At 39.4% G+C, this 11,382-nt stretch overlaps 1 protein-coding gene across 2 annotated transcripts; it reads right to left on the bottom strand.

The window, feature by feature from the left end:
- Window positions 1-3,331: 3,331 nt before the first annotated feature.
- On the bottom strand, window positions 3,332-10,690 carry mks1 (MKS transition zone complex subunit 1). Of its 2 annotated transcripts, none has more exons than XM_057820915.1 (18): window positions 10,336-10,690; window positions 10,011-10,132; window positions 9,873-9,925; window positions 9,647-9,808; window positions 9,264-9,364; window positions 9,054-9,182; window positions 6,602-6,706; window positions 6,432-6,540; window positions 6,237-6,293; window positions 6,021-6,063; window positions 5,868-5,930; window positions 5,721-5,791; window positions 5,576-5,645; window positions 5,392-5,499; window positions 4,050-4,183; window positions 3,897-3,979; window positions 3,719-3,816; window positions 3,332-3,606 (listed from the first exon to the last, which is right to left on the bottom strand). In XM_057820915.1, exons 1-18 carry the CDS (start codon window positions 10,410-10,412, stop codon window positions 3,515-3,517), a joined length of 1,677 nt encoding a protein of 558 aa, XP_057676898.1. In that variant the 5' UTR covers window positions 10,413-10,690; the 3' UTR covers window positions 3,332-3,514. The 2 variants fall into 2 exon arrangements, with proteins under 2 accessions (XP_057676898.1, XP_057676899.1); XM_057820916.1 differs by having other exon boundaries at window positions 5,582-5,645.
- Window positions 10,691-11,382: the final 692 nt, after the last annotated feature.

Genomic DNA, 11,382 nt, shown 5'->3' with positions numbered 1-11,382 from the left:
AGCAGTTAATTAGAAAACCCCTATATACTCAATTATGTGGCCCTCAAATACAACCCTAAGCAAAAAGTATGGAATCACCAGTCTCAGACAAGCACTCACTCAGACATTTTATTATGTAGAACCAACTCAGATAAAAAGCTTGAAAAAATAATGAATTAGTCCAAAAGTGCAACTCCTAGGCATTCAGAAACACTAAAAGAAATGAATAAAAAACATTGTGGTGGTCAGTAAATGTTACTTCTATAGAGCAAGTGCAGGGAAATAAATATAGACTCACTCCATTCTGAAGAAAAAAACATGGAATCACTCTATTTTGAGTAGAAAATACAGACACAACCAGGCAATTTCCTTTCTTTAATTGGACCGCTGCCTCAGATTAGCTCTGCTTGTTAGTCAGCAGTTAAAAACAGTGTAGTTATCAAACCTTGGAGGGCTCCTGGACCAAGTGGATTCACAAAAATCATGGCTCCAACAGGAGAGATTTCTCTTGAGACCAAGGAGAGGATTATCAAACTTCTTGAAGAAGGTAACGCTACACGTATGGTTGCCAAAAATGTGGGCTGTTCATAGTCAGCTGTATCAAAACTCTGGACCAAGTACAAACAGCATATTAACCCTTGAGAGTCGAAGGACGCGCCGGCGCGTCCTCAGCGCACGTCGTCTTTGAAGCGCCCTCACGTTTTAATTACGTCATCCACATGCCGTTGGTTGGTCTCGTTTTAAAGTGCGGAAGTTGCGGTTTACTCTCCTTATTATTTGAAGTCAATCGACCAACTAAAACGTGAGATATTGTCATTTAAGTTTTATAGTTTTATTGTCCTCTCAAAAAAACATTAAAACACTGCATGGATCATTTGTTTATGTCTATATTTCCATCATTTCTTGTCCTTTTTCAGAATGGAAGCACCATGAAAAAAACACAAATCAAACGAACCCTTTCGAAGTCACAGTGGAAGCACAAAATGCGTTTTTTTAATAAATATAACTGCCGTGCGAGGTTTCACCGAACGAGAGGGAGGAGTGTTCTGAAGCAGCGAGGTGGCGAGCGACGGCCGTTTGGATCGAGCAGCGACTTTGTGTGACTTTGAGAATGAACGGAAAACTAAATTTAGCGCAAGCAATTGTGCTTTTTGATCAACTTGAGGAAGAGGATGGTCCAAATTTGTCATCATCGTCTTCTTCGGAAGAGTCCTCGAGTGAAGATAGTGACGGATTTGAACACGTGGGTGACGCCATCGACGAGCAGAGGTAAGCAAACTCACTTTTTTTTTTTTTTTATGCTGAGAAAGTTTCTTTTGATATTGCAAGACAAAATTAATTTTGATGCAATATAAGTGTGTGTTTGTGTATATAATAATAAAATTTGCATATCAGATCAAAGTCGTACGTGCACTGTGTGTATCCAAGGCAGGAATTTATAATTGTGGTGATCTTCTTTCTATATGAAGATTAGAGATGTAGCACATATTCAGCTATGGTATTCTTTCTATTGTCATACATATAGATTTCCATTATTATTTATTGCTGTATATATTTTTATTTTATACTTTATTATTTTCATAAATACTGACTTTTTTCATGTACATTTATAGTGACAATGAAATTAAAGTGAAATGAAAATGGAAGGGTGGAAAGAGGACCGACACCCCATGGAAGTGTGGGCTGTGTGATGTCGCCCTGTGTCGAATTCCAGGACGAAACTGCTTTTCGGAGTGGCATGCCTGAAAAAAATTTAACTTGTTTATTGTAAATATTTTTGAAAATACTTTTTTTCCCGATGTCATATATATATATTTTTTCCCCACAATCAGTCTTCTCAGTTTGTGTATATAAATGTGTGTTCAAGAAGCTTGATTGTGTGTACATAGTTTTCATCAGGTGATGGGCCGCAATACCTAAACTCATAAAGAGATGGCCTCTAAACACTTTTTGTGTTAGATGGTATTCATTTTTTCACTGTTCGGTCTGCTGTATATAACCTGTTTTGACTAGAGCATGTATAAAGGCAAAAAACGCCTATGGCTATACCTGTTGTTTATGTTGAATTGTCAAATATAAGACTATTTATTCTAAATTTTTTTGGTTGAATGTTCATCCTAACATGTTGAATAAATATTACAAAGTTTCAAAACGGTTCGTTACGCATGTTTGGTTGTCAATTGGACATCAATATTAAAAATTTTGACAAAACGATTTTGGAATTTTTGGTCTTTTTGGGCCCAAAATGATGATTTATAATTGGTCAGTGAAGGAAACAACAGTTTGGACATGAAGTTCAAGGTGTCACAAAAAAAGGGACCAAACCAGGCCATCGTAAACAATTCTTTCTTTGAAATATAAAGGCAACTTCAAAGGCATGCAAAATCAGACAAAATAGGCCCAGACCTTAAAGGGTTAAGGTTGTTAAAGTTAAGCGTACCGGTAGACCGAGGAAGACATCCAAATGTCAGTGATGAGTCAAGAATCTGCATAGGACAAGGTGATGATGCTGGAACTTTTGATTGGTGTCGTTCCAATGAGATTTACAAAGATGACTGCCTGAAGAAAACATCAAAATTCCCTCAGTCCTTGATGATACGGGGCTGCATGTCAGGCAAAGGCACTGGGGAGATGGCTGTGATTAAATCTTCAATAAATGCACAAGTTTACTTTGAAATTTTAGACCGCTTTCTTATCCCTTCAGCTGAAAATATGTTTGGGGATAATGAAATCATTTTCCAAGATGACAATGCATCATGCCAGAGAGCTAAAACTGTTAGAGCATTCCTTGGAGAAAGACTCATCTAGTCAATGTCATGACCTGCAAATAGCCCAGATGTCAACCCTCTTGAAAACCTGTGGTGGATCTGGCAAAGAGAGTTGGCACCAAATTGATAATGAATACTGTTTGTCACTCATCAAGTCCAAGCCTGAGAGACCGCAAGCTGTCATAAAAGCCAGAGGTGGTGCAACTAAATAATAGAGATGTGTTTTGATTGTTATTTGTTTGTTTCTCATGATTTCATATATTTTTCTTCAGAATGGGGTGATTGTATATTTATTTCCCTGCACTTGCTCTATAAAAGTAACATTTACTGACCATCACAATGTTTTTTTATTCATTTCTTTTAGTGTTTCCAATGCTAAAGAGTTGCACTTATGAAGTAATTCATTTTTTCCCCCCCAAGCTTTTTACCAGAGTTTGTTCTACATATTAAAATGTCTGAGTGAGTGCTTGTCCGAGACTGGCGATTCCATACTTTTTGCTAGGGGTTGTAGTGCCTGTTTAATCACCTCTTATGTATGAAGGTATTTGTGAGACCTCAAAATGAAATTGAGACCAACATCCAGTGAATACCGGTATTTTTTAATGATTATTATTCAAGTCATAATGACTCATACAAAAGCATTATATATTTAAAAATGTAATAATGCAGAAAATACAGTACTCTATTGTATGACTTTATACTTTGTACAACATGACAGCCATTTATTAAATCTTAACGGCAAATAGGGGTCACTACTCGGTAGGTGATCATATTTGCATTTGGGAGACTGAGGTAATGAACTCCATGGGAAGACTTTCTCGGACTTCTTGCATTTTTCTTCTGGCCCGTTGAAATGCCTCTGAGGAAATCAAATAGACGCATCATCAAAATGTTACATATTATAGTATTACATTGTGACAATACACTTTTTTTTCCAGTTACTCAAATTTTAATAAAAATCCTCTGCTTACCCATGGTGCTTAAGAGACTCTCGTGATGACTGAATCCTTGGGCTTGGTCAAAAGTGTTCTGATGCCTTTTCCTAAAGGTAGTGGAATTCACCCAACCCCTGAAGGACATACAAACAACTTAGTGATTAAAGTGATAATGGAAACGTTTATTCTAAAACACTAGAAAGCAATCACTTACCTGGATTGTTGGATGCAGTGAAGATTAAAAGTCACACATCCCGAAGTTGCGGTATGAAATCCAAAACGACTTAGCCTCTCTCCCTACGTTGTAAGAAAAATAACTTGTGTTGCGATACGCATACTTAGTCTGCAAAGATATTTGCGAGCCTACCTTGAAATTCCCTGGTATCCTTACATAGCTGTGGTCCTCCAGTTCTGGGGAACCCCCAATGAAAAAGCGCCTTAATGCCGAGACTGTCCCCGTCTGAAGAGGTCTCCATGTGTGGCATGTCAGTGTGTGTTTACCTGCAGATCACACACGCACAAGCCTTTTGAAAAACAATATTCACAAGGTTATCAGAGAATCTTTGTGGACATATTTTTGATGCAAGTGCAGATGGTTGGGTGACAAGAAATCAAAAACACGACTGCAGGCAGTGAAGAACAATTAACGAGTGAAAGTTCACTGATATATAAACACTTTCACATCTCAAAACCAGCGGAGGTTTAGAGAGAGTGTAAAATATGTATTAGTGACAAAATCAAAGTCCCGTAATTTTCGCACTATGAGCCGCTACTTTTTTCTTTCATTTTTAATCCTGCAGCTTATTTGTTGATTTATTTGGGTTAATAGGTAACACTTCATTTGACAGCAGCGTCATAAGACTGTCGTAAGACCGTCATGATTATGACATGACACTATCATGGGCATTACTGAATGCTTATGTCATTAGGTGTCATCCGGCAAATTATGCCACTAACTCCATTTATGTCCAGGTTGGAACTTTTACATTCATTCAAAAGTGAGATAATTTGCCGGATAACACTGAATAACGTCTGTTATAAGCATTCATTAATGCTCATGACAGTGTCATGTCATAATTATTATTGTCTCATGAGTCTTATGGAACCACTGTCAAATAAAGTGTTACCAAATACCATAACTAGCAACTAATGAAACAACCGGAACAGTAACTGAAGAAATAATTACCACAGAACATGAATTTTAATTGTTATTTACATCTGTAGTGCTGCAATGCATGCTAGGAGGCATGTTGGTCAACAACAGTGTTGACAGCAAGTGGCAGCAGAGGTTGGCCGTCTCCCCCAGGGGAGCAGTGATGGCCAAATGAAGGTTCTTGAAGCAATAAAGCTTTTCAGCAAATTGGTTCAAAGCTTCATGGTGGTTCATTTGGCAGTCATATGACGCCACTGTCAAATAGTGTTACAGGTTAATATCTTTTGGTGTAAATATCCCATAATACAGTGAGGACAGCTGCGGCTTATAATCCAGTGCGGCTTATCTATGAACAAACGCAGTTTTCATGCCATATTTGGTGGGTGGCGGCTTATAGTCAGGTGCGCCATAGTGTGAAAATGGTTAATTCAAAGCCGTACTATTAATTTGTTTCAAGAAAAGTATGTACAAACTACTTGCAAATTTACACTCATTCTTGCCACACGCTACCAAGACACAACACTTGACATCACAAAAAAACTTCCAATTAATGTACCAGGCGTGGAGGGAAATAGCAGATAGCCGTAGCCTTCAGTTCGATATCGCTGCCACGAGTCCAGTGAGAGAACCTTGAAATACAACACCGGCCACTGGAGAATTGAGTCTGCAAAGACAGAAAATGCTATAGCGTGTATAGCTGCGAATTCCATTCGTTCCACTGAAATGTGTCCAACACTAACCCTCACTTTCTTTTTCACTCATGTAGAATGCCTCAAAGGTGAAGGGGTAACCGAAATACGCCACATTGTCCTGTTGGCACAATTTAATACGATGTCAGCATCCGTGCTGTGATGAAATGTGTCCACTAGCTTGGTAAAGACATACCTTCCCTATTGACTTGGTCCGAGAAGTGTGAGTGACTCCATAGTGGACCTGCGTTGGCAAACTCGACCAGTCTAGGTCACAAACCCAACAGTTATTTTCAGGGCCTTGAGTTAGGAATATCCTCAGTTTAAAAAAAAAAAAACCTACTGTTTGCCAGCTCCATTATAAAGTGAACATATAAGTTATCATATTCAAAGCCTCTTGCAGACACTGGACAGGTGCAGAGAAGAAGAGAAGGACTTGAATTCCAAATGCATACACTTTAGAAATGCAATCAAAAACAAGCTAAGTAATCCTTACCGATCTCGCCATTCATCAGGTAGCGCAGTACACCCGAAGGAGGCTAAGAGAAAACATTCTTTAATTTTTAAACTTACTGTATATGGCTAAGCCTAAAATTGTCATTAACTATATCGGATAAAGATGTATTTACAGTCTAATTTCTCTGACGACAAAAAGTCGACTTAAAACAATACAAAACTTTAAAGCTGAATTTAAATAGTTAAGTTTGAATACCATTTCAAACTCCTGTCCGACGAGACTATTTGGGAACTCCTTGTTCCTCACGTAGAGCTGCATGTGGAGACCAAAGTAAGTGTGTTAATGCCATTAAAAATTACCCACAGCTACAGTAATTTTAACTTATTCACAAATTTCTCCGTCAATGGCAGCCACGTACCGGCAATCTCATTCCAAAAAATGAGTACTTACATCTTTGTACAAGTGCTCTTCTCTATCTTTCTCCTCAGATTTCATAGTTGACGATACATTTTCGATGGTGAGATGCCAGATTTCTTTGATGGTACCAGTGGTTGCTATCCTGCAAAAACAAAAATGGCTTTGAAAACTGAATTTCATTTTCAGAATTTTTGTGAACTTGCCTGTAGGGCTCTTTGCCCTTGTTGAAGTCGGGTTTTACGATGACGGTTCCGTTGCCGTCTGTTTTTACGGTAAACAGCATGAATTCGTTCTGCTTTTGGCCCAACCTGAGATAACAATAATGTAAAACGAGAAAATGCAATTACTGGAGAAACAGCGTAGGGAAGCTTGCTTTTCTTGTCTGTAAACTCTGGTGGGTCACTTTCTGTTAATTTTTGATCAGTTGCTTTTGATATTTGGGCTGACGTTTTATGTTTTTGCCATTGGAAAAGAATGATGTTTTTTCACAACCAACATTAGGGGCAAAATTAAAAGAGCGTATGTTTGCATGAACTTTTGGAACGTTTCAAAGTTGGAATGGTGTAAATCGGTCAAGCGTGTTGGTAGTGCGCCACAAAGCATCCCCACATTTACCATAACATCAACATCTTCTCAATTGAGTGTATATGTGTGTGTGTTAGGGGTGTGCCATCTTAGGCACCCCACGATTCGATTCGATTACGATTCAGGGTGCTACGATTCGATTATTGACGATGATCACGGTATTGACGATGATCACGGTTATCACGATTATCGATGCATCGTACATTACTGATTAATAAAGTAGGCAAACAAATTTATGTCCATTATTTATTTAAAATATCCTAATGATTCAACAGGAACGATGGAAACATGCCCATACAACAAAAAGCTGCCCTTAAGCTGCGTTTTTATTTATTTATTTATTTACAAGAAAGTGCAAAAACATTAACCATTTTAAAGGGAATACTTATTTCTCTCAACAATACAATAAAATTTACACTGCTGAAATGAATTCCACATTTTCTGGATACAAAGTGTCTTTAGAAATTAGACGTCTTTTAACCAATATACTTTGTTTTCACAGTGTTACCTCCCTTGTGTGACTCTTGGAGTGACAGGTGGAAATCACAACTGCTCTTGATCACTTTTAACTTGTGGCGTTTATTGCCGGGCACATAAATACATCCGGCAGCCTCCAACATCGCCACACACACATTCATTACAGCGCGCACACTTTCTTCTCTCCCTGGCCATGGCTCCCAGGCATCACTGGCAACCTGAGGCGTCGTGTCCCGTTAGGCAAGCCAGGCAATGGCCTAGGGCCCCCAGTCAGCAGGGACCCCCAGAGGGCCAACAGATTTAACACATGCGGATTTACCACAACTGCACGGTCACAGCAAGAAGTGAAGGGCGTGTCTCAATACTATGGAATCATTTAGCAGATTATCTAACAATTCTGTTACCAATCCCAATCAGCAATAACCATATAATATAGATTATACATGTTTAAGAAAATCCAATCAGCTATTAATGCCACATGATTGTTAAGAACGTAATTCACCAATTACTCTCTGAGAAGTCCTTGTCAAGTTGTTTACCGATGATTTTCACAGGCCACATTATTCATGTGACTACTTAAAGACATGGTGATTTTTCCAAAAAAGTCTATTAATGGGTCTATCGTATTCCTCGTCAAATACTCTAAAAGAAAAATATAACATATATGCATCTAAAATAATCCTAAACAGTTTTATTAGCAAATTTAATACTCATTTCGGTCGGTAGTCCACCAATCAGTGGTTTTTACAGAATAATTTGAATTTGGTGGGTCGTAGGGCCAATCTGACTACTGATTTCACACAAAGGTATATACCTCCGCATCTGATGGTGGTATTTTTGTGTTGCTCCTCTTTCTTCTATTACTCCAAGTCCAACTGTCCCCCAAACTTGCACACGCTCGAAGGGCCCCATGTTGATTGTTGCCTGGGGCAACCGGGGACCCTTGCTACGCCTCTGCTGGCAACAACAGATTTCTGTACTATTTTGCATGTTTGTAGTGTTACCGCTGTACTTAATCATGGTTTTACACGTTCTGCATATGAAATACACGTTAGCGGATTCGCTAATTAGCTTAGCGCTCGGCGCTAACTATTAACATCTCAAAAACAACAACAATAAGATTTAGATTCAGAGTTTATTTGTCCGTGTCAGGATAACAACGAAATTGAATAAAGGCTAAACAGTACAAGAGGGTTCGTGTACTCACCTCTTATAGATGCACACAGGTCTTAGCAACACACTCTGGACATTTTTCAATTTAAATGCCTTAAAAACAACTGCTGGACATCTGAAAGACAAGGAGCAACGAGCTATCTCTCTTCCCCTCTCGCTCAAAAAAAAAAACTGCCTGTCTCATACACAAATTTATTTTCCAGTCTTTGAGTCCGTTAACGGTGTCCGGGTGGCAGACGTGTCTTGAATTTCGTGCCACTACGAGCGGTTGTTATAAAGTTATGAGGGAAAATAATTGTTTTTGAACCTTTATGAATCGTAATCGAATCGTCATGTGTCAAATCGCGGTGCATGTAGTATTCGATTTTTTGGAACTCCTCCAGTGTGGGTGTGTGCGTGTGTGTATGTTCTGGCTATTACCCTCCAGAAGGCCCCAGGTCTCCCATGATGTGCATAACCTGCATGACACTGTTCACTTCATGGCTGTTCTTTTTGAACTCATCGCTTGGCTCCCAGTTAATGATCTTGGATTTGGGAAAACTGGAGTCCCTGGGAAACAAAAAACTATTTTCAGACACAGACACAATGAATGTTTATGTAGCGGGATGAGAGGAGGAAAGTCACACACACATGGTTCGTCGGTCCTGCCTTCTGTGTCGCAAGGTGGCCATCCTTTCAGCCAGGAAGGTAGGTTTTGACCTTGTTGTGCTGAGTAAATCATTTCCTTGTGTCTTGCAAATCGAAGAAAGAAAAATGCACCAAGTTACAGCTAGAAGTTATTTGGGGTTTACACATTGAATAGGATGCCTAGGGCTGTTAGTGGCAGTCATTGAGTTCAGGGAATGCCCTATAAAGGGTTAAAAAAAATCTTCTATCCGCACAAAGACATTGGCACTCGAAGGTTATGAGACCTTCCTCTTCAACTCTGACCTCTTTTGCCTAGCAGAGGTCAACCAAAGCTACAGTATGTTTTTCTTAATTATTACTTTAGTACAGTGTGGTTGACAACCCACCAGCTGCTGGACCGGACAAGAGTAGCGATCGTAATCCGTGTAGGTAAAAATCCTGCAGTTTTGCCGACCTTTGGCTTTGGTCAGGGCCATGACCTCTTTGTGGTACTGCCTGTCCAGCGGGCTCTGGCACGCCATCTCGTTTTGGAACAGCTCCATCTCATACTGCAGAGAGACGCATTGTCAGAACCACCATAGTCAAACGGTTATTATCATTTTGGGATCTTACCTGACTAAAAAGTTTCTCCTGCCAGCCAACAGTGACAACCTCTTCTGCATCACCTGGTTAGATGAACGGCATGGGTTGACTACTTGAGGAAATCTGAGGCTACCACACAGTTCACACAAATAAAAAGAGTTCTCTTACCAAGCTGGGGTTGTGAGCTGAGAGGTACCAGTTCAAGGACTCCACCATCTTGCTGAGACAGAACCTGTTGCTGGAGTTGCTGGGAGAGAGATGCTGTTGTGGTCACCCTCTCTAAGGACACCCTTTAATTCACCATATCAAACAGACAGTGGTACCTTGAGATAAAGGTTTAACCCCTTCTATGAACCACACTTGTAATAAGAATCATTAGTGCATTTTTAATTCATCAATCATTCAACACTAATCCGATGCACGGACGACAATACGACAACAAAATCCACAGTTTAACTTTTGTAATTGGGAACAATTCAACAGTATTACGAACCTTATTCTTAGATTCTTGATAGCATCAAGAGACCGGTAGACAGCCTCCCCGGTATCGCTGTTACACCAGTCCGACATTGGGAATTACGTACTATTAAACATTAGCAACATGCTAGGTCCTTAGTTAGCGCTCTATTTTCCAGTGCAGCAGAGACGCGTACTATTTTTTCTCTATTTTAGCTTAGTACTTCATCTACAGACATAAAAATTTCCGCTCAAAATAATAACGGTATTGACTTATATCATGGCCCGAGAGCAAAATATTAGCGAGGTTGTAAAGACGCACTGCTAATAGATTTCAGTAGTTTCCATAGAGACAAGATGACGGTCTTCTTCTGGTTGTACGTATTACAAATCAGACCCAACACCGCCATCTATTGAATGTTATTACAGGAACACTTTGCTGTGTTTATTTTTTAACCTTATCAGTCAACCCGAGAACAACGAATTGCTGCACAGAAATAACAAAAATACACGTTCAGAAACTATAGCCTATCGAGTACATCCAAGCCCGTCGGTAAGGCGGGGTAACCGGGTATGTTGTGGCCTCAGGACCATAGGGGCCCTTGAATGACCCTAATTTATTTTACTTTACAGTGACATATTTCTTTTTTATTTAAATCATTGTCTGATTAAATATTATGTTCTACTTCATATATGTAGTTAAAACTTTAACATATTAAATATTTAAAATATATATTTTTCCCTTTTTTTTTTTTTTGCACAAAGGGGGGAGGGGGTTCGGGAGTTTTTATTTTATGTCGGACGCTCGGTATGCAAGCGGGGAAAGTGGCACGAAGCCAAAAAAAGTGCCCTAGAGTGGCCAACCGTGAATGAACAACTAAAGCGTGTCACCCAGTTGTAATTTTGGAAGACGACAAGAGACAACAAGCTAACGGACCGTAAGTCCATCTCTAACTAACTAATGACATGTTTTATTGAAGTTGCTAAGCCAGTCGCGATATGCAATGAGTCAATTTGTTGCATGGTAAATAAAAATTAGGGTGGTAATTTTCACGGCTGCGTTTTATCGCAGCGTGTTGATGGC

Source organism: Corythoichthys intestinalis, chromosome 18, assembly GCF_030265065.1.
Source record: "Corythoichthys intestinalis isolate RoL2023-P3 chromosome 18, ASM3026506v1, whole genome shotgun sequence".
NCBI lineage: Eukaryota > Metazoa > Chordata > Actinopteri > Syngnathiformes > Syngnathidae > Corythoichthys > Corythoichthys intestinalis.
Note: the sequence above shows the minus strand (reverse complement) of the source record. Positions and strands in the feature narration are given on the sequence as shown.

Excerpts from the sequence above, each read along its gene's own strand:
- mks1 (XM_057820915.1), bottom strand. The coding sequence starts at position 10,412 with ATGTCGGACTGGTGTAACAGCGATACCGGGGAGGCTGTCTACCGGTCT. Across the intron at positions 9,926-10,010 it reads CAGCTCACAACCCCAGCTTG|GTGATGCAGAAGAGGTTGTC; the intron begins GTAAGAGAACTC and ends TCATCTAACCAG. Across the intron at positions 3,980-4,049 it reads GGATACCAGGGAATTTCAAG|GGAGAGAGGCTAAGTCGTTT; the intron begins GTAGGCTCGCAA and ends CTTACAACGTAG.